At 46.5% G+C, this 21183-nt stretch overlaps 1 protein-coding gene across 1 annotated transcript in view; it reads left to right on the top strand.

Annotated features, from left to right (window-relative positions):
• Positions 1-19610, top strand: part of COL6A3 (collagen type VI alpha 3 chain) — a 237613-nt gene extending 218003 nt beyond the window's left edge. Inside the window, exons 46-47 of the mRNA XM_086956302.1 lie at positions 4694-4870; positions 18796-19610. Of these exons, the coding sequence (XP_086812428.1) occupies positions 4694-4870; positions 18796-18842 (224 nt within the window). The 3' untranslated portion in view covers positions 18843-19610. The remainder of the gene's footprint in view (positions 1-4693; positions 4871-18795) is intronic.
• Positions 19611-21183: the final 1573 nt, after the last annotated feature.

The raw sequence follows: 21183 nt of genomic DNA, 5'->3' as shown, positions 1-21183 counted from the left end.
GTACACACTTTATCACAAGGAAGCTGGTAGGCAACCCCTCCTAAAGGGTACAAGGCTACAGGTACCCCTGAGTATAGATGAATGTTGACACCATTGTCTGTCTACCACAGCCTAGGCAGAAAGGGCAGTAGCCACTCTCTGTAAAGGAGGGGTGCACTATGCATGCCCCCTTGATCTCATAGGCAAGCTCTAGGGTCTCAATCTGTGTAAACACAGAGACCCTCTGTGGATACATATGTTGTCATGTTCACTGAGGTAAAGTTCAAGAGAACCTACTACAACTTTCCGGTGACTTGCCAGAAGATCAACACAGGGCAGGGAAGCACACTCTTCAAAGCCATGAAGAAGACTTCCCTTTCTAACATATGCCAACTCACATCATTACTAGTTACAAAACGTGTACCTCTTACTCGTTACGGGGTCCACAACCCCAAATTATGTATAGTATGCACCAAAAAAGGCTCACACTCATCTGGGTATCATTCAATTGTCTTTATTCACAACTCGCAACATATTATAAGCACTTTGGGGGAAAATGTAGAGCTCACCAGCCAACTTGTCATTTTGGCCCAATCGACATTTTTGTTTCATTTTAAAAAAGAAAATACCAAGCTGTGTTTTCCTGTAAAACAAAAAAACAGAGCCAGAATGCCCTGGGAGTTTTCTTACAGTGTGTGGGAGTCGTGGTGTGTTTCTTCATGCTATTATTACCCATCCCATGCTGCAAGAGCCAGGGTCTTGAATCTTGCAGTAGATAGGTCACTGGCACAGGGTTTCTGCCAGTAAAGTCAAGTGAGCTAGTCAATCAATCAATCAATCAATCATCGCATTTATATAGCGCACTACTCACCCAGAGGGTCTCAAGGCGCTGGTGGAGGGGGGTCCGCTACTGCTCGAACAGCCAGGTCTTGAGTTGCTTCCTGAAGGCGAGGCGGTCCTGGGTCAGGCGGAGGTGGGTGGGGAGGGAGTTTCACGTCTTGGCGGCGAGGTAGGAGAAGGACCGTCCCCCTGTGGTGGCTCTTCGGATGCGGGGGACGGCGGCAAGGGCGTGGCTGGTCGATCGAAGCTGGCGTTTGGGAGCGTAGAAGTTGAGGCGGCTGTTGAGGTATCCTGGGCCTTGGTTGTGTAGGGCTTTGTGTGCGTGGGTGAGGATACGGAAGGTGATTCTCTTGTTGACCGGGAGCCAGTGCAGGTCTCTCAGGTGTCCGGAGATGTGGCTGCGGCGGGGGATGTCCAGGATGAGTCGTGCTGAGGCGTTCTGGATCCGCTGGAGTCTCTTCTGGAGTTTGGCGGTGGTTCCGGCGTAGAGGGAGTTGCCGTAGTCCAGACGGCTGGTGACGAGGGCCTGGGTGACCGTCTTCCTGGTCTCGGTGGGGATCCACCGGAAGATCTTACGTAGCATGCGCAGGATGTTGAAGCACGATGAGGAGACGGCGTTGACTTGTCTGGTCATGGAGAGGGAGGAGTCCAGGATGAAGCCCAGGTTGCGTGCGTGGTCTGTTGGTTTGGGTGCGCTGCCTAGGGCGGGGGGCCACCAGGAGTCGTCCCAAGCGGCGGGTGAGGATCCCAGGATGAGGACTTCCGTCTTGTCCGAGTTCAGTTTCAGGCGGCTGTTCTTCATCCATTCGGCTACCTCTTTCATCCCTTCGTGAAGGTTGGCTCTGGCGGTGGCGGGGTCGTTGGTAAGGGAGAGGATCAGCTGGGTGTCGTCGGCGTAGGAGATGATGTTGAGGTTGTGCTGGCGTGCGATGACTGCGAGGGGGCTCATGTAGACGTTGAAGACGGTTGGACTGAGCGAGGAGCCTTGAGGAACGCCGCAGATGACTTTGTGGTTTCAGATCTGAACGGAGGGAGGCGGACTCTCTGTGTCCTTCCGGCGAGGACGGAGATGATCCACTCCAGTGCCTTCTCCTGGACTCCGACGTTGCTGAGGCGTTGTACTAGGGTACGGTGGCAGACAGTGTCGAAGGCCGCGGAGAGGTCGAGGAGGATGAGGGCCGCTGTTTCTCCGCTGTCGAGCAGCGCTCGGATGTCATCGGTGGCTGCGATCAGGGCGGTCTCGGTGCTGTGGTTGGCCCGGAAGCCAGACTGTGAGGGGTCGAGGGATCCGTTCGTCTCGAGGAAGGCGGCCAGCTGCTTGTTGACGGTCTTCTCGATGACTTTTGCAGGAAACGGGAGCAGCGAGATGGGGCGGTAGTTCTTGAGGTCGGTGGGGTAGGCCGATGGATTCTTAAGTAGGGCGCTGAGTTCGGCGTGCTTCCAGCTCTCCGGGAAGGTAGTGGTGTCGAAGGAGGTGTTGATGATGTCCCGCAGGTGGGGTGCGATGACAGCGTCGGCCTTGTTGAAGACGTGGTGGGGGCAGGGGTCGGTCGGAGATCCGGAGTGGATGGAGTTCATCTTGCGGACGGTGTCCTCGGTGCTGATCGGAGTCCAGGCGTGGAGGGTGGTGGTGGGGGGCGGTGGTTCGGTCGTGGCGTTCGCCGGTTGAGTGCTAAAGCTGTTGTATATGTCCGCGATCTTGTTGTGGAAGTAGGAGGCGAGGGAGTTGCAGAGGTCTTGCGAAGGGGTGATGTTGTTGTTTCCGGCGTTGGTGTTGGAGAGCTCTTTGACGATGTTGAAGAGTTCCTTGCCTTTGTGTGCGTAGTTGTCCAGTCGTTCCTTGAATGCAGTTTTCTTGGTGGCGTGGGTGAGTTGGTGGTGTTTTCGGGTGGCGAGCTTGTGGGCAGTCATGTTGTCCGGTGTTGGGTCTCTGCGCCAAGTTCTCTCGAGGGCTCGGCAGTTCTTCTTGGAGCTCTTGAGTTCGTCGGTGAACCATGGGGCTTTCTTGCTACCGGGTCTGCTAGGCGGGGTCCTCAGGGGGGCGAGCTCGTCTGCGCAGTCGCTGATCCACTTTGTGAGGTTGGTGGCCGCCTGGCTAGGATTCGTTGTGCTGGTGGGAGGGTTCATGCTCAGGGAGGTCGCGAGCTGGTCGGCTGTGATCTTGGTACAGCTCCTGCGTGCAACCTGTTGCTGGTGGTGGATCGTGGTTCTTCCGAAGCTGAAGTGGACGCAGCTGTGGTCCGTCCAGTGGAGTCCGGTGGCGTGGCTGAAGGCGATGTCCTTGCTGGATGAGAAGACGGGGTCGAGTGTGTGTCCGGCGTAGTGGGTGGGGGTGGTCACCAGCTGCTTGAGTCCCAGGTTGGCGAGGTTGTCCAGCAGGGTGGTGGTGTTGCGGCCGTTGTTGTTCTCCAGGTGAAAGTTGAGGTCCCCTAGGAGCAGAGGGCGTGCGGGCAGATGAAGTCGGCGATGTCTTCGCTGAATTGTGTGCGTTGTCCCGCGGGTCTGTAGATGAGGGTGCCTCTGAGGGTGGTCTTGGTTGATGTGGACCTGAAAGTGCAGGTGCTCGGCGGTTGCGAGGGTGTCGTCGGTGTTGGTCGTGATGCGGATGGTGTTCCTGTGGATGATGGCGATGCCTCCTCCGGTGTGGTTGATGCGGTCCCTTCGGATGATCTTGTAGCCGTCTTGGATGGCGATGGCGGGCGCTGAGGAGGCGTTCATCCAGGTTTCCGTGAAGAAGGCGACGTCTGGGGCTGTGGTGTTGAGTAGGTTCCAGATCTCGATGGCGTGCCTGTGGACGGAGCGGGTGTTGAGCAGGATGCATTTCAGGTGGCTGCTGCTGTTGCTCGTCTTGGTCTTGGTTGGTGCTGGAGTAGTGCAGGTCCGGAAGCAGGTGAACTTGCAGGAGTTGCAGCAGAAGGGTCCGTGGGTGCGTCTCGGGGTGGCTCGGTAGCAGCCCGGGACTCGGCCGGCGTTGAGGGCGTTGAGGGTGGCGGCGTCGTACGTCCGGCGGGCGGGCTGGGGTCTGCGGGGGCCAGGGGTCCTGGCACTGGGCGCGGTCCAGGTGCGGACGGGCGCAGACGGGCTTACCTTTGGTGCGCCCGCTGCGCGTGCACGCTGCGTGTACGCGTGGACTCCGCCATAAATGGTGTAGTGGGGGGGTGGAGCGAGGGAGGGGCAGCTGGGAGGCGGGAGCGGGGAGGCGAATCAGGGGCGAGCAGAGGGAAGAGGGGGCGGGCCGCAGGGGGGCAGCGGCGGGGAGGGGGGGAAGTGGCGTTGGAAGCTAAGAGGTTCCACCACCTCTAGATGAGGCATTAGAACTGAGATATAGTTGGATGGGGCATCTGGTAATTGAACCTCTCAGGGATACTAGCCTCATAGTTTGAAAACGAAACCCTTACAGTCTTGGGAAACTTTAGAGTTTGGTGGATGGGTACTCCTTCACAAAAGTGACGGATATCCCACTTGGGTTGTTACTGATGCCATAGGATATAATGCACTTGTGATAAGGCAGACGAGGTATCATTGGACGCAAAAAGACCCCCAGTTTGAATATTTAACAAGTCTAAAGTGAAATTTGTAAACTGACATTTGTAAGGCCTAAAAGTATAAGAGTTCACACTGCTAATCTTTCACAGAGAAATAAAGGGCAACTAAACTCACACCGATCACCTTCATCAAGTTTAGAAAACAAAAAGAATGTGCTTTTCTCCTGGTAAAGACCAATGCTGGACTGGAGTGGTGTGTTTGCATTTTCTTTTCCATGTCCGTAGTCTATTTTTGCATTTTGTCAAGATATGTTACAAAGATGGTCTCTTATGAATTGTTGTTTTGTGCCACAACTCCGCACGCAGGTGATCATTATGTTTTTCCTTAGTTGCAGTCACTAACATCTGTCAAATGCAAAAGGACGAGGGACCCTGCAGGAACCATGTGCTGAGATGGTACTACGACTCACTGACTAAAAGCTGTGCCAGGTTTTGGTACGGAGGCTGCAACGGGAATGACAACAGATTCGACACACAGAAAGAATGTGAAAAGGCTTGTGTTCCTGGTGAGTGGACCACAACAGTCAGCTAGATGCAAGTCAGGGTCTGAGATTAGTGTGAGTGGATAATTGAGATGGCCGATATTTCATACACTGTAATACAGCAATGCTTCAAAAACCATCATAATTCTTAATTGTGTGTTTTCTCTGTCTCTTAAAGCGCCTTCCCAGTTATTTTATTATACTTTCATTTGTCAAATATGCACATTTCTCCAGTATTGTATCTTTTATAGATTCACATGCTTGAATCTTGCCTGTCGTCATGGTGGGAGTCCCACGGTAACAGTAGAAATAGTAGTACTGAAAACATTACATAGACTTCCATAGAGAGAACATTCAATTGAGCACTCTATCGACATAATTTTATAACATCCAAAGTTCAGCCAATCACAGCAGAGTCCTCAGAATAACCCTCTCCACAGAGCCACCACACCTCAGATTTCTTACCCCACGTCGTGCTCAAGGTATTTCTTTCTGTGACCTTCATAATGCCAGATAAAAAGGATCGTTTAGGCCCTGTAAGTCTTGTGGCAAATCTAGACTTTTCTCAAAAGATCCCCACAAGCAATTTCTCTATTGCCTCCACCGTGACCATAAGCCCAAGGAAAGAAAATACTGCAGCATCTTCTCGGCCAAAACCCTCAAGGATAGGGAAGGAAGACTGCTTCTTTGGCTCCAGAAGAAAAAGACAGTTTCTGAATCTGGCTCTGACACGGAGAAAAAGCACCACTCTTCCTCCAGGAAAAGAAAGGAAGGTAGCTCCTCTTCTCACCAAGGGGACTCCAAGAGATCAAAATCAAACGCCACAGAAAGCAGACAGAAGGATCTCTAAAATTATCATCTGCTCCAGTTTCTGCTTCTTTAACACCTGTAAGAGATCTTTCTTCTCGTCCATTGACGGTGTCGTCGACCAGAGGGACGGTGACTGTGTCGACGGTCACTAAGTTGACGGCCGCTGCTTCTGACGACTGTGTCACCCTCGATGAGACCTTCTCCGACTACGAGACCTTCGTCGACGAGCCGTCCTCTGTCGACAAGAATTTCTCTGGCTATAACCACTCCGTCAACGACGTTGTCCTCCTTTCCTTCGACGGTCGTGGTGTCAGCGTCGACACAGTCAGCGGTACCGTCCGCGGGCCTGTCGACGAGAGAAAAAAACAATTTGGGACTTCCTAAAGTTCAAGACTATTCAAAGATTTCTCCGCTGCCACCAACACCATCCTCAGACTACCAGGAGCCTGAGGATGACAGCACGTTTGGCACTGCATATAGTCCTTCCCGGCTAAAAGTCAAATGTCAGGACATTTATGATGAGGAGGACATAGAGGACATTAATCCGTCCTCATGCCTTGCAGGAGAGTATTCTTTTACTGACTCAGCTACCGTTCAGCAGCCAGAATCTTTCCAAGAGCATTATCCCTATGAGGAAGAGCATCCTCGCCATTTTAGGGAACTGTCTATTGACGTTCCAGTGTCATTGGTAACAGACCTATGTCACATGCTAAATGACTACTTTAGACGCTTTCCTGAGGCAAATACTCTGCAGTATCCTCCACTGCCTCAGCAGGCCACAGTGGAACATGTAGGACAAATGACTCCTAGACCCAGGAGGGAAAACATTTTTCCTCCTCCTATCGTTATTCCTGATGAATCGCGGAATACGGACCAACACAGAGAGAGGAAGGAGAAATACACACTGATGTTGACACTCAGGACGAATGAGATGATTATGTAGTTCCCACGCCGTCATCTCCTATCCCTCCTTCGGCAGACTCTCAACCTGCTGACATCAGGAGCTTTCATGACCTTTTAGAATGTGCCTCGGGCGCTTTCTACCCATGCCAGTTAAACAAATGGAGTGTTTCTTATACGACTTTAAGCCAGGCACTCAACAATCCTTTAGGGCAATTCCCATAGTGGATTACTTATGGCAGGAGGGTCTAATACTGATGCAGACACAAGCTTCTATCCCAGAAGTAATCCCGAAGCTGGATAAAAAGTACAAAGCCCCAAATAATTCACTCACATGCCTCGTCGGTCATCCTAGACCGTATTCAGTAATCATGCAGGCTGCTCAAAGAAGAGCTGAAAATCCGGCATCTCAATGTTCTGCAACTCTGGATAAAGAAGGACGTTGACTGGACAACATAGGGAAGAGGTTTGCCGCCCTGGCAGCCACTTCTATAAGAGCCTCCAACACTATGGCCATTCTGGGAAGGTACGACCGACAGATGTGGTCAGACATCTCTTCACACCAAGAACATTCTTCCCGAAGATAAGAAGAAGGAAGCAAGGGACATCTTATCAGAAGGGGAAAGAGCTTTGGCTGATATGATAGAGATTGTGATGGATATCTCTTCGACTTCATTCCGGCAAATGGTAGGAGCAGCGGTGTTGAGGTGTTAGGGGTGGCGGAAGGCAACTAGCTTTCGTCTTGAGGTTCAGGCTAAGGTGCTAGATATGCGTTTTGATGGTGAATACCTATTTGGGAATCATATTGAGAAGCCCTTCAATCTATAAAAAAGGACACAGACACTGCTAAATCCCTGGCTATGCTACAACTGGTCGTTTCCAGTCCTTTTGGGCAGAGTTCGAGGGCAGTACGCATCCAGACTGCAGTTCTAACAGCGGTTCCAACATTACCCTCAAACATCCTATCAGGTGTACAATCAACCTTACAGATCCTGCACTGCATCGTCCTAATTGCGGCCCACCAGTCTTAAAGGGTAGCAATCTGCCTGAAGACAAGATTGTAATGAGAGGCAATGAGTTTCTCCAGGCCCCGCCACTACAGTCCCACAACAATTCGAGCCAACCTGCTCAAAATTCTTAAAAAAATTGGACGTCCATCTCATCGGACAGTTGGGTTCTGGATATCTTGTGCCACGGTTATACCCTGGTGTTTGTTCAGTGTCCTCCAACTACCCCTCCTCCGAAGGTAATACAACATCATCTGCCAAATCTCAAAAGGGAAATAAAAATTCTCTCTAAAAACACGCCATAGAAAAGGTACCCTTACGTCAGTGCAAACAGGGGTTTTATTCCCACTTCTTAATATTAAAGAAGACAGGAAAATGGAGACAGGTCTTGGACCTCCGGTTACTGAACAAATTCATCAAAAAGCAATCTTTCAAGATGTTGTCTCTGCAGGATATCCTTCTTCTTATGGAAAAAGGGGATTTTCTGTCATCTCTCTATCTTCTCGATGCTTATTTTCACATACCCATTCACCCCAAGCATCGAAGATATCTCAGGTTCGAAGTGGTCTGGTGCCATTATCAGTTCAGAGTGCTTCCCTATAGTTTGAAGTCGGCCCCTAGACTCCTCACCAAATGCATGGCGCTGATAGCTGCCTTTCTGAGACGCTCAGGTCACCAGGTATTCCCCTACCTGGACGATTGGTTAATAATAGCTTCTTCGTTTCAGGCAGCCAGGAACTGTACTCAAACTTGCCGGAATCTCTTCCAGTCTCTGGGTCTCTGCCTCAATCTAGAAAAGTCCTCTCTCATTTATTCCAATTCTCTGACATTCCTAGGAGCTCGCATCAATACACATCTAGGCAAAGCTTTTCCAACTCTCGAAAGGGTCTTGCATCTCCACGAATTGAGACACCTTCTAGCATCAAAAAGGTAAGTTTCTGTCATAAAGTACAAATCAATGCTGGGGATGATGTCCTCGTGCATTCAACTAATTCCCAATTGCCGTCTTCAAATGCGCCCACTGCAAGAGCAACTGAACACTCAATGAGTTCAATCCAAGTGGTCATTCAACAACATGATTCAAATCTCGAGGGCTATGAGAGGTGCAATGTCTTGGTGGGAGATCAAGAAAAACCTGACTCAGGGCCTGTCCATTCACTCAACTCCTCAGTTTGTGATTACGTTGAATGCGTCCATGGAAGGTTTGGGATCTCACCTCCAAGAGCTTCAAGTGCATGGAAAATGGTCCAAACAGAAATCTAAATGCCACATAAATCTTCTTGCCTCGGATTTGGGGATCTCCAGTTCTGGTCCAGACGAACAACAACACCACCATGTTTTATCTTCAAAAACATGGTGGCAAGAGATCTCAGGTTCTCTCTCTTCAAGGGCAAGAGGTGTGGGAATGGCTTCTTAACCAAATTTCACTCCGAATATGCCAGGAATGCACAATCAATGGGCCGACTCTCTCAGCAGCGTGTCAAAACAGTGCCACAAATGGGAGCTGAACGACCAGATGTAGCAGATGGTCTTCTGGTCGTGGGGTTTTCCACTGTTAGATCTATTCGCTATGTAACTAAACACAATGTTTTACGCAAGCAGGACTCCTCACAGGGGATCATAAGAATTTGCTTTTCTGCTCTCCTGGACAAAAAAATTTGCCTACACCTTCCCCCCATTTGCTCTCATACCTCGAGTTCGCCAGAAAAAAAACAGGAGCCGTACTGCATAATTCTTATCGCTCCCGGGTGGGCTAGGCAATTTTGGTACACAGAGCTTCTTCGCCTATCAGCATGCACTCCCTTTCTCTTTCCTCCAAAGGAGGATCTGCTTTACATGGACATGGGGCTAGTGATTCACCCACAAATCCCTTCTCTTCACTTATCAGCTTGGCTCCTCACTTCATTGAATTTGAGACTTTGAACATACCCAATGATTGCAAAGCAATTTTACTAAATTCTCGAGCTCCTTCAACACTCAAATGTTACTCTGCAAAATGGAAAAGGTTCTGTGTGTGGTGCAGCGTTCATTCTATATATCCTCTTTCATCCACACCGGAGCAAGTACTACTGTATCTCTTACACCTTGCTAAGGCGGGACTCCCACATTCGTCCATTAAGATTCACCAAGCTGCAATTTCTGGATAAAGATGACATCTAGATCAATCTTCATTGTGGTCTCATAGACTTATTAAGGAATTTCTAAAAGGCCTATTCAGGACCTACCCACTGATGAAATCTCTTCCAGTGTATGGCAACTAAATACGGTCTTATCACAACTAATGCGTTCTCCATTTGAACCTATACACCAATGTGACTTAAAATTTCTCTCCTGGAAGGTAGCCTTTCTCTTGGCCATTACGTCACCCAGACTTATCAACGAAATGTAGGCTTTTTCTACAAAGCAACCATTTCTTCAATTTTTAGCAGATAGGGTTATTCTGCGTACGAGTCCTTCCTTCATACCTAAAGTACCATCATCTTATCACCTCAACAAGCCTATAATTCTGCCTACATTCTTTCCAAATCCGACCACGGTGGCGGAAAAATTTCTCAATTCTCTGGACATCAAACGCTGTTTGAAATTTTACCTACTCGCTGGGTCACTTCAGCTATTGTTTTCTGCCTTGAGAAGGCTGGACATCCATTGCCTGCACGAGTGCAGGCCCATTCGACGAGAAAGGCCGCAACTTCTTCAGCCCTATTTGCAGGAGCTTCTCTCCCTGACATATGCAGGGCAGCAACTTTGGCGAAGACGTTCACAAAGCATTACTGCCTAGATGGTTGGTGGAAGGCAGATATAGCCATGGGACAAGCAGCTCTTCATCATCTCTTTGCCTAAGGTAGGAGGCTTGTAGCCATCCTGTTTTCTTTATCTACTTATGGTGTGTATTCTTGTATAATCTTTTTGTATTGATGTTCCTACCTGTATTAAGATAATTATGGTTTGATTTGTATGCTTTTCTGAAACTGTTATGGATTGTTTGCCTTCCCGACTTCATTGTTGTTCCAATTCATTTATAGATATACTGCTCTTTAATCGGATTCAAGCATGTGAATCTATAAAAGATAAAATACTGGAGAAAAAACAAGTTACTCACCTGTACACTGTGGTTCTCCAGTATTGATATATTTTATAGATTCACATGAATCCCGCCCTCCTCCCTGGTTAGGCTCACCATTCTATATATATATTTGCACACTTGTACTCGAAATCTGAGGTGTGGTGGCTCTGTGAAGAGGGTTACTCTGAGGTCTCTGCTGTGATTGGCTGAACTTTGGATGTTATAAAATTAGGTTGAAAGAGTGCTCAATTGAATTTTCTCTCTATGGAGGTCCATGTAATGTTTTCAGTACTACTATTTCTACTGTTACCATGGGACTCCCTCCATGACGACAGGGAAGATTCAAGCATGTGAATCTATAAAAGATATCAATACTGGAGAACCGCAGTGTACAGGTAAGTAACTTGTTTTTTATGTGCAGTTAGGTGAAAAGGTCCTTAGGTCCATGAAATGTTGAGAAATTTGGAAAGTTTGTGTAGATTTCTCCCGCGGGTTGGAGCAGAAAATTGCAGTAATAGCGAAATGTAGACCTGGAGACGTTGTGTTGCTGAGCCAGTATCCAGCTTTAATCTTATGTGACTCCAGAAGGCAGGGGCATCTCAAGGATTTTGGGAGCCCTGTGCCAAATGTATTTTGGGGGTGTCTGTTTGGAGCAGCTTTGAATATATGATACAATTGAGCTCTTTCATGCCCTCTCTTGCCAGGTCACTAGCAGTGCACAGGCACACTGGTTCTAAATGTATTTATATCTAATATTCAGGGATATTGGATGTATGTCGTTACAACGCATACTTTTACTCCGCATACCATTACAACGCGGTATTTACAACGCATACCGCTACAACGCATAGCGCTTTGGGGTGCTGGATAGTGGTAAGTATAATTTACTATTCTAACTCCAGTCCCCGTGGACCCTAGGGAAGGTGTTGGATAGTAAATTAAACTTACCTCTTATCCTAGAGCGCCCCCCAGCGCAATGCATTGTAACGGTATGCGTTGTAATGCCTGCGTTGTAGTGGTAGTGCGGAGTAAAAATTGCGTTGTAACAGGTGCATACCAGGGATATTTTAACACAGCAGCCACTCATTAATATGACTGCAAATAATCTCTGCAACACCCTCCCTTTTCTCATATGTGAAATCCTGTTTGTATCTAAAATAAACTTTTTGGATGTTGCATGAAACAAACTCAACATTTCTCTACAAAATGTCTGTACGAGACTCTCACAGGAAAATGCTATTTGCAGCAATCTGTTTAAGAATTATCAAGGTAACCAGGGCAAGACCCTGCAGAACAGAGCTGGCTCTACAGGGGGCGCTTGAAAGGCTGGGGTTATGGGGCATATCCCACTTTGCCCATTCCTTAAAACTCTCTGCCTAAAGGAAAGCCATGTCTCTTTCAAATTCATGCAACATACCAGCAAGAGAATCTTGCAAAATATGCTAAATTTCTGTGAAAATTCCAACAACTTTGGGAGAAAAAAGTTGAGTTTCTCATTTCCTGTGTTCACAATGTGGATCCCAACTTCTTCTGGACACAGACTCTGTAATGTGTCTCTGTCGGGCAGGCTGGGCATACAGTGTCCGTTGTGTGCTAAATGAAAGGTTATATAAAAGCTCTTTTAAAATGCACCTTTTCATTTTAGTTCGGGATTAGTAAGCTCTAAAGCACTTACACTTCTTGTCAGGGGTGGTAATCGCAATAAAGGCAATTAAAATGCAGGACAGTATTTCTGCATAATGATCTACAGTTCTATAGTTTGGACGGATTTACTTGGTAAGAGTATTTTTTTCGACATCGAAAATCGACATCAGAGCTACTTCCTATATGCGCATTAACTAAATCTAAGAGAACGGAAGTGACAGTGTTCTGTCTGATTTCCTTCCCTGAGGTGCAATCACCGCTCTTTAATTACATGGTATTGCTGGTTTCCACTAAACTTTAGCATTGGAAAAGGCATAAGAGCATTATGCTGTTTGTTTTGTGTATCTCCGCCCCCAAACAACGATCAGAGATGGGCTGGTGGAGGTTTTCGAGTGAATCCGTTGAAATGTGACGTTACGGCCAGAGCTGCCGACTTTGGACCTGGGGAATCATTTGAGTCGTCTTGGCGTCAGCTCACCACCATGTGATTCTGGGAAAATCACTTAATCTCTCTGATTCAATGTGACTTTGTGTAATGTAATTGGTGCTCGTTTAATGTGTTCCAATGCCTTCAGGTCGAGTTTGCGCTTTATAAAGCTGCCCCAAAAAATCGGGCAGATTTATAAGCCCCTTGCAACCCTTTTGCGTCATTTTTAACATGGAAAAAGTGACGCAAAAGTGGCGCAAGGAGCTTGTAAATTTCCCCCACTGTTTGCACTGAGACCTTTTGAAGCTTTCATGACATCGAAATGCGTCTCCTTGAGCCCACTCCTTTCTGGGAAAACAGTGAGATAGGAAGGGCCGAGTCAAAAATCGTTTTTTGTAGGCGTGAGGCAGAAGCCTGTAAAAAGGTAGATATTGCTCAAGTTCAAAATATGCATGCTCTGTATGTTATGATACAACATCAATGCCAAATAGATTGCCTCACAGTACATCTCATTATAGTGCGGCAATCATTCAACAGCTTTTGTGATGTACCATTAAAGCCAGATACATTTTATCACAGCACATTTCACTGCAGCACGGCGAGGTACACTAACTTTTATGATCTGACAAGCATGCAGAAAAAACTTGACTTTTAGTACCAGACCCCAACTCAGAGCAGTGAACAAGGGGGCATATTACCAAGCAATAGCGATAATTATCGCTATTGCTTGGTTAGAGGGAAAAAAATATCGCCGAGCACCGAGGATTTTTACCGCTGAGATACCTTGATATTATCAAGCTTTATCTGAAAAGCGTTAAAAATCCTGCAAAATGCATGAATATCGCTGATAAATCTGCGATATTCATGCATTATCGTGACAATGCTCTTAGCCATGTTATCCACCTTCCATTGGATAACATGGCCAAGAACTGCTTTTAGCAGGCGTTAGCTTTTGGAGATATTCGCGCTTAGCGCGAATATTTCCAAAAGTTGTTAATAGGAGTTAGAGATGTTAGCGACTGTTTTCAGTCGCTAACATCTTGGCACGCCCACTTTGCATGTCATTAGCGATAATTATCGCTGACATGCAGAGTGGGCCCCTAAATGCCCGCTATCGCCTACAAGCTGTCGCAAACTGGTGTTAGTGACAGCTTGGTAATAGGGCGATAAAATTATCGCCGCATTAGCGGGAAAAAGTCCCGCAAATGCGGTGATAATGCCCTTGGTAATATGCCCTTAGGTCTGTTACTGCGAGTGTGTACTTTAAGAACATTATACCAACTGAAATCAAATTATAGTAATTGTTCATGTTTTTTTCTAATGCCAGTCAGATACTACACTGATGCAAGCCCTAAATAATGGGAAATAGAGCATTAATACTTTGTGCCTTCACACCAATCTCACCCTCTTCACTCTTTGGCTTTGTATAGTAGGGTGGAGCGGTAGCCTCTGTGTTGTTACCTCTCTGCAAGATCACAACTGGCCCGGTGCTACTGCAGCATAACGGGTCCAGCCAGTAAAATCAAGGAGGATTGGGTAGGCCTATGGGAACAAGTGCAGCCGGGGCGTGCCTGTCCCCCTTCTACAGCATGTGGAGAGCATGAATGACTCTCTCTGCTGACATCAACCTCTTCTACCCTCCCATTCCCAATTTCCTTGTCTCCATCGCCTGTCAATCCTCATGACCCATGCCTTGGATAGGCTCCCACTACAGTTTAACATCTGCTCATAGCATTAAGCTACCAGAATGTCAGAATCAAAATGCAAGCTAACAGAAACATTGTGTCCTAAATATAATTTGCAAAAAAAATTACCCCAATGGAGTTAATAACAAAAAATCCACACCCAGTGGAGCAATAGATTTGTGGTGTGTATTGCTGTAGATACACATGCTATTCATAGTCCTGTCATTTATTGTTGGGCTTGGATGATTGCAACTTGTTTTTTTTCGAAGGCCTTCAAGTCATAACTCCACCCATAGTGAGCAATGTGGATGGGCACTGACTCCATGTTAGATAGTTTTTTTCTGCTATCAGATTCGGACATGTACTGTCAGGGGTCTGAGATTTAACCTGTTTGGTGAATCTTCAACATCGGAGAATGGATCACTGATCAGTGATAAATGGTGCTCAAGTGAATTGAGTGAAAATTGTCTGCATTACCAAACTTAAAAAACTTTATTCAGTTTGGAATGTAGGAAAGTAAAAACAGTGTGATGCATAAGTAGACAAGTTACCAATTTAGCGCACTCATTTGTCTGTGTGAGTGGTCGACATGTTTCAGCCCCATTTATATGCCCAGCAGGGTCGGGGGGCTTTCTTCAGGACCTAAGGTTGTGCAGGCTAAAATACTTTTACAGCCTAAGTGGAAGTTTTCCACCAATCTTGTTTGTACTAGTCATGGGTCAAGTAGCACCATTTATCACTGATCACTACTGCTATAACCAGTGGGTCTACCTCCAGGTGGAGGATAGCTACCAAAAAAAACCAATGATGATGCTTTCACGTTTATAATTAGGCGGACAATCAAGATATACCACCCGACTACCGATGTAAGTGAATGAGGGTTTTAAGACGGCCAGAATACCTGACCCTGGTTACACAGGTACAAATGATCCATTTTCCATTGATAATTGATTACTGTAAGGAAGCCAAATGGATCTCAGCTTCTTCTTCCTCCCCCTTTTGATCCGAATCTTCAACATCCACACTCCGCAAAACCATCTTAGTCTGTGTATGTTTGTTCAATTACGCTATCTGGTGAACAACATCAATCCAGTCCCCGAATGCCAGGACCCATGTGACCCTGCCTGGGGCCGTCTGCCCCTTCACATCAACAACTTCCACACTAGAGAATGCAGAGCCCCACAGGGCAATGGAATAGATACCCCTCCCAGTACTACCCCTAATGCCATGCAAAGTAATGGTGGTCGCATCACCATGAGGTTTGTATCCACTGCCTTTCCCCCGATAATGATTATGGTGCCTCGTGTGAAACGTGCCTCGCTTTCCTGTTGAAGAAAACTCTACTGTACCGAAGGGAGAGGCTTTGGGTATGGTGAAAAATGCACCAACAGTCCACCACCAAAACACCAGATATCTTTGGCGGGCAGGACCCATTTGACGCCAAGGAAGGTGGGACACCAGCCAATTGGACATCTTGCCCCTCAATCACTGCCCAGCACAGAGGCCATCTTTTCCAGCAACATCAAGCTAGAGAAAGAAAAGGAGCATCCCTCAGCATAAACAAGAATTGGAAATGCAATAGGTCTCGCATTAGAAAAGTTGGAGCAATTGATTTTGTAAATGACCATTTTTTTTTATGTGTTGGTCTTGAAAATAGCAAAATTAATAGCTTTGTCATTAACAATGTCAATACTTTTAACTTTTTCAAATGTGACACCTATAGCATTTGTAATGCAACATGTTTTGTATGTACGTGATGTACAAGAGGAAAAACTCAAGCAACCCCAGGTGGGTGACTAGGAACCAACTGGCTACAAAAGGCCTGAAAGAAGACATGGCAGAGGTACACATGACTGGATAAAAAGGTCCGAGACTTCAGGTTTAGCAGCCTCGAGTTTCAAGTCTAATGAACGCGTGGCGTTCAGCTCTGTGCTTAATGAATGCGTGGTGCTGACGCCAGTAAGACGCCCAATTTTTAGTGTATTTATTTTTTACAATGGCAGCACGAATACCTTGTAAGGTATCACCTTACAATAATACAGAGGTGTTTGACAGAAAAGTAATTTATTCAATTAAATAAAATTTGCTACTGCGCAACTCCATGTTTAAAAACATCAGGCCATCTTCTAGGCCGCGTCCAAACAGCAGCCTCCTGCTTCGCGCCTAATGAACGCATGGCCTTTAATATATCCTAAGAAAATAAATGTTAAAACACTTGTTACATATGGCACTGTAGAATCACATATTTTAATGCAGAAAGAATAGAACAAAAATCTGAAAGCATGTCGCCAATAAGACGGCTGCTCACGGATGACCACCATTGTAGTGGACAAAAAATAATTGACATGACATGTCTCCAACGAGCACACAAGAGCACACAAGAGCGCCATGAAGCAGTTTCCCCACATGTTGCATTACAGAGAACCGATCTAACTGGGGTCGACACCATGTTGGGAAGAGAGAAAGTTTTCAGTCTTGGTCTTACTTTTGACAGCCTCATATATTTGATACCTTCATGCATATTGCTCTTTCCATCCCAACCGAACCTCCAGCGCTTGGAGGTGCCCTTTATCTGGCATAAAGCACTGCACAGATCACCCGCATAACAGTCTTGGATTGCTTCCGTTCTAAATTAAGATATCTTGGGGTCAACACTAGCAGAAAAGTAAGTCGATCTCAGGTGCGATCTTTGCATGTCAGAACGAGAAGTAGTCGACAGTAGCTGAAGAGAAAAAAGATTGAGACTGAGGAGTGGTGGTGATGAGAGATGGGGAGAGGGGGCTGTGGGGGAGTTTAAGTGAAGGGCTGAGAGGGAGGACCCAGAAGGGAAAGAAAAAAGTGCCGAAGTGAGGAGAGTAAAGAAAGGGGCGGGGGGGAGGCGACGGAGAGCCACGGGTTAAAGTGAGGAGAGTAAAGAAAGGGGCGGGAGGCGATGGAGAGACACGGGTTGAAAGAACAAGAACCAGCCAGACTCAAACAAGCAGCTGGATACTGAGACCGAAAAAAATAAAAGTAGACACGGCCTGGCGACCGTGAAACTTAAAGTACTTAGTCAGAGAGTGTGTGCAGGGAGAGAGAGGGGAGGTGCTGGCGGCTGGGGAGGGGGAGGAGAAATGCGAGTAAGGCTGTGTGCGGGTAGAGAAAGGGCGGTGCCGAAAAAAATAAAAGGAGACACGGCCTGGCGGCCGTGAAACTTAAATTACTGAGTCAGAGCATGTGTGCATGGAGAGAGAGGGGAGGTGCTGGCGGCTGGGGAGGGGGAGGAGAAATGCAAGTAAGGCTGTGTGCGGGGAGAGAGAGGGCGGTGCTGGCGGCACCAAGCTGGGGAACAGATGGCGATGGCTGGAGATTTGATGCTGTGCACGCGCATTTTAACTCATTGCACTTGCCCATTGAGCTAAAAGCGCACATGCACTGCATCAAATCGCCAGTCTGGTTAAACTCTGGGAAAGCCCCTATACTCTCGCCAGCTCGAATGCGCAAGCGCATCGGCAGGCGAGACCTAAAAATGGCAGGAACTATGAACTTCCTTGGAAAGGTCTTGATTTATGACATGTGTGGCAGTCACTTGTCTAACTCCACACACTTTCACTAAGCACTATTGTGTGAACATTTTAGCCTACTAGCAGAATATTCTTGGTTGTCAGTCTTACAGCATCATCCACATGCTAGCCACCACTTGTAGGGGGGACGTTTTTTGCAGTCTATGCAAAGCATGTATATCTTCAGCAACACATACTATAAACAGAAATGTTATGTACCCTGTAAGCAGCTGTTCGTAGTGTGTAGTGCTGTAGATTCACATACACCCCTCCTTCTCCCCAGAAGCGTTTGTCTCTACTTGCAGGTATCTGTTTTACTTATTTAACTTCCACAATACACATGGTGCACAATACCGTGTTCACTCTCCATGGATTCTGTGTTCATGCTCAGTGCCTGCTAAGAATGGAGTCACAATGCATTCTGTGACTCAAAAGCCTTTTTTCACATTAAAACAAGTAACAAACGTCCAAGCCCAGCATTAAATGGCAGACCATGTGAACTTGCAGCACAGGTATACAATGTAATTTGCTTACAGAGTAAGTAGCATGTTCCTTTTGTTAACGATATTTAGGATAATATTTCCGTCAGACAATATTTTTGCTGCTGATAGTTTGAATGCTTAGAGCATGTGCTAAATTCACGGAGTATTAATGGCTAAAGAATTGATAATTTATGATTATTTTATTTGTAAATACTGGATCCACGTTGTTAATTTTAATTCCGTGGGAATTAATTCAAAATTCACAGTGTTGCCAATGACGGTTTGGACCCTGCAAGTATGTGCAACTTACAATTGGTTTCTGATTGTATCCTCTTGCTTGGTGGTTGAGCTGCACACAATAATTCTTGGCTTTTCTCTCTGTTTCCAGCACAACTAAATCCTGGAATTGTGACAGCCATCGGAACAAAAGAATGAAAACATACAGGGAAAAAACATCTAAACACTTACCTCTCAAAAACCAAGTGAGATCCAGGAATCTTTGCCACGCGCCACCGGGACCTGTTTCGAAGCCGAGAGGGTAGAGTTTCCTTTGCACTGCACTGCCGACCCCTCACCCCTGCTTTTGCCCTCCGAGCAGACCTTGACGGAAGGACTTTGCTACACTAAATAATACGGTGCTAATTTTGTCTAGAGAACTGGGTGCTAATGGGTGTACACTTAAAGGTGTGCACTTTCAACAGACTCTAACATTTACTCTTCGAAACTGTCGATCACTTTCCGACTGTCCTCCGAAACCTGGCATTTAGGCAACTCCAAGTTGGGGATGCCAACTTTCACTAAGCCCCTATTTCCTGATGACCCTTCTTCACCTTCACTTTGTGGAAAGTCGTTGTATATGCGAGTAGTATATTCTGATAAAAAAAGACAAGACATTGCATCCTTACCCTTGTTTGAGTTCGATCCTTCCTGGCAGCAATTTTGTGCCATTCGTAATACAGGTCATATCATTTTACAGCTGGCAACAGAAATGTGAGATTACCGAATCTGAGTGATCTGCAGCAGAATCCAGTAAACTGGGTGTAACACGTCACCTGCAGACCTCCTATCTCTTGTATACTCCCCAGACGATTTTATTTCTGTTTTGTGTTTTTTTTCTTTTTTTTTGGTTGGCAATTTTTCTGGGGCAGGGTGGAGGGGATATCTCATCAAATGAACTTTGAAATAAATTCTGATTGAGGTTTCGAGTTGATATGTATTTTGTCCACAATTTTTGATCGCCTTCAACACATGATGTTCAATATTACACGAAGATGAAGAGAGAAGTTTGTGTAATGCACTAAAGAATAATATAATCTCTATTGTGTATATATGCATCAAAAGACATTGGTGTGGAATGAAAGCTCGTGTTATATGAGTTAATGTGATCAGTTAAATATACCTCTCTTCTTACTGTCATTACTGTACTGTATGAGGAGCTTGGAATAATTAGCTCTACACACCTGACCTGCCCAATGTTTTCGGGCCTTGGTGAAAGAGACTGTTTAGGGGTCCTAACATGAAAGTCTGAGTAAGACCAGAAGTCATTGCACACCTGTTACCCACAAAAGGATAATACCCAACAGACTCCATCTATGTATCTATGCATTGATTTCATACAATGATTAATTTACTATTTTGAACTGTCATAGATGGATACAAACACTCAGAAACACATATACGCAAGGGCATGCATGCAAGCACATAGCCACTAAGACACACACATCTGTTATCAAAGGAGGAAAAGAGAACCTCCTTGAATAAGAAATCAAGCAGGGTAGATAGAGTTCATAAAGTTTTTGTCCAAATGTCAGTGTCCATGGAATTTCATCCCCAAAAACGACAGGTTTTAAGCCTTGTAGGGATTGCTGCAAACAAATGTCTGTGACAGATTTTCAGCAGGTGTGCCTGTGCCTGGGGTCGAGCTACACATTTAAGGCTTGCAGTGACTGAATGCAAATGAATCCAGGACCATAAGGTGAAACTTTGCAACGTCAAACACAAGAAAACCCAGCAGTGAGACCAATCTAAGTCATAGTCCAAGTCCAAGGCTTGGTCCTGTTCACACTCCAGGAGACGGCAAAGCCTTTCCAGGTGTCAGTCTTCATCAAGATCTAAATGATCAGGTAAGTCCAAGAAGAGGAATTAAAAAATGAAAGTGGGACTCAGCCCTCTATCACTACTCACTTTCACATGAGAAGGTTTGATGGTGGCACAAGGCTTTCGATCTTGCTCTTGGAGTCAGCCGATTTCAGAACTGACCCCGCAACTGGTTCCAGCACAGCCTGCATTTCCAGGGCTGTTTGCAACTTTAAAAAAGGTCAAAGAGTTCTGCAAGGCCATGCTCCAACTCTATGGATCTTTGCTGACCCCTTCTGGTGTGCCTTTGGGCCCCATGAAGCAGAGAGGCCTTCTACCTGGTAGTGCCACCAGCTGGTCTTCCCTAGGTGCCAGCTGGATGCTTAGAGCCTGTTACAGTGCCTCCTGCTCTGGTTTCAACTCCACTTTTTTTTATTTCTACTGAGTTTCATATAGCGCGAACTTGACCCAAATCGGGTATAAGAGCGCTTTACATAGCACCAGTTGAATTACATGAGGACACATTCGTTTTTGTTAGGCACAGGGAGATTAAGTGTTGATTTGCCCAAAATCACAGAATGTTCAGCGTCATTGTTGAGCCTCGGTCCCTGTGCCCCAGATTCGAGGTCGACTGCCCTAGCTGTTAGGCCAACTCCTCTCTCCTCGGTGTGGACTGGCACCACGGTCCACACCAGTTTCT

Source organism: Lissotriton vulgaris, chromosome 2_1 (assembly GCF_964263255.1).
Source record: "Lissotriton vulgaris chromosome 2_1, aLisVul1.2, whole genome shotgun sequence".
NCBI lineage: Eukaryota > Metazoa > Chordata > Amphibia > Caudata > Salamandridae > Lissotriton > Lissotriton vulgaris.
The sequence above is the reverse complement of the archived record's forward strand: the minus strand, read 5'-3'. Positions and strand labels throughout refer to the sequence as shown.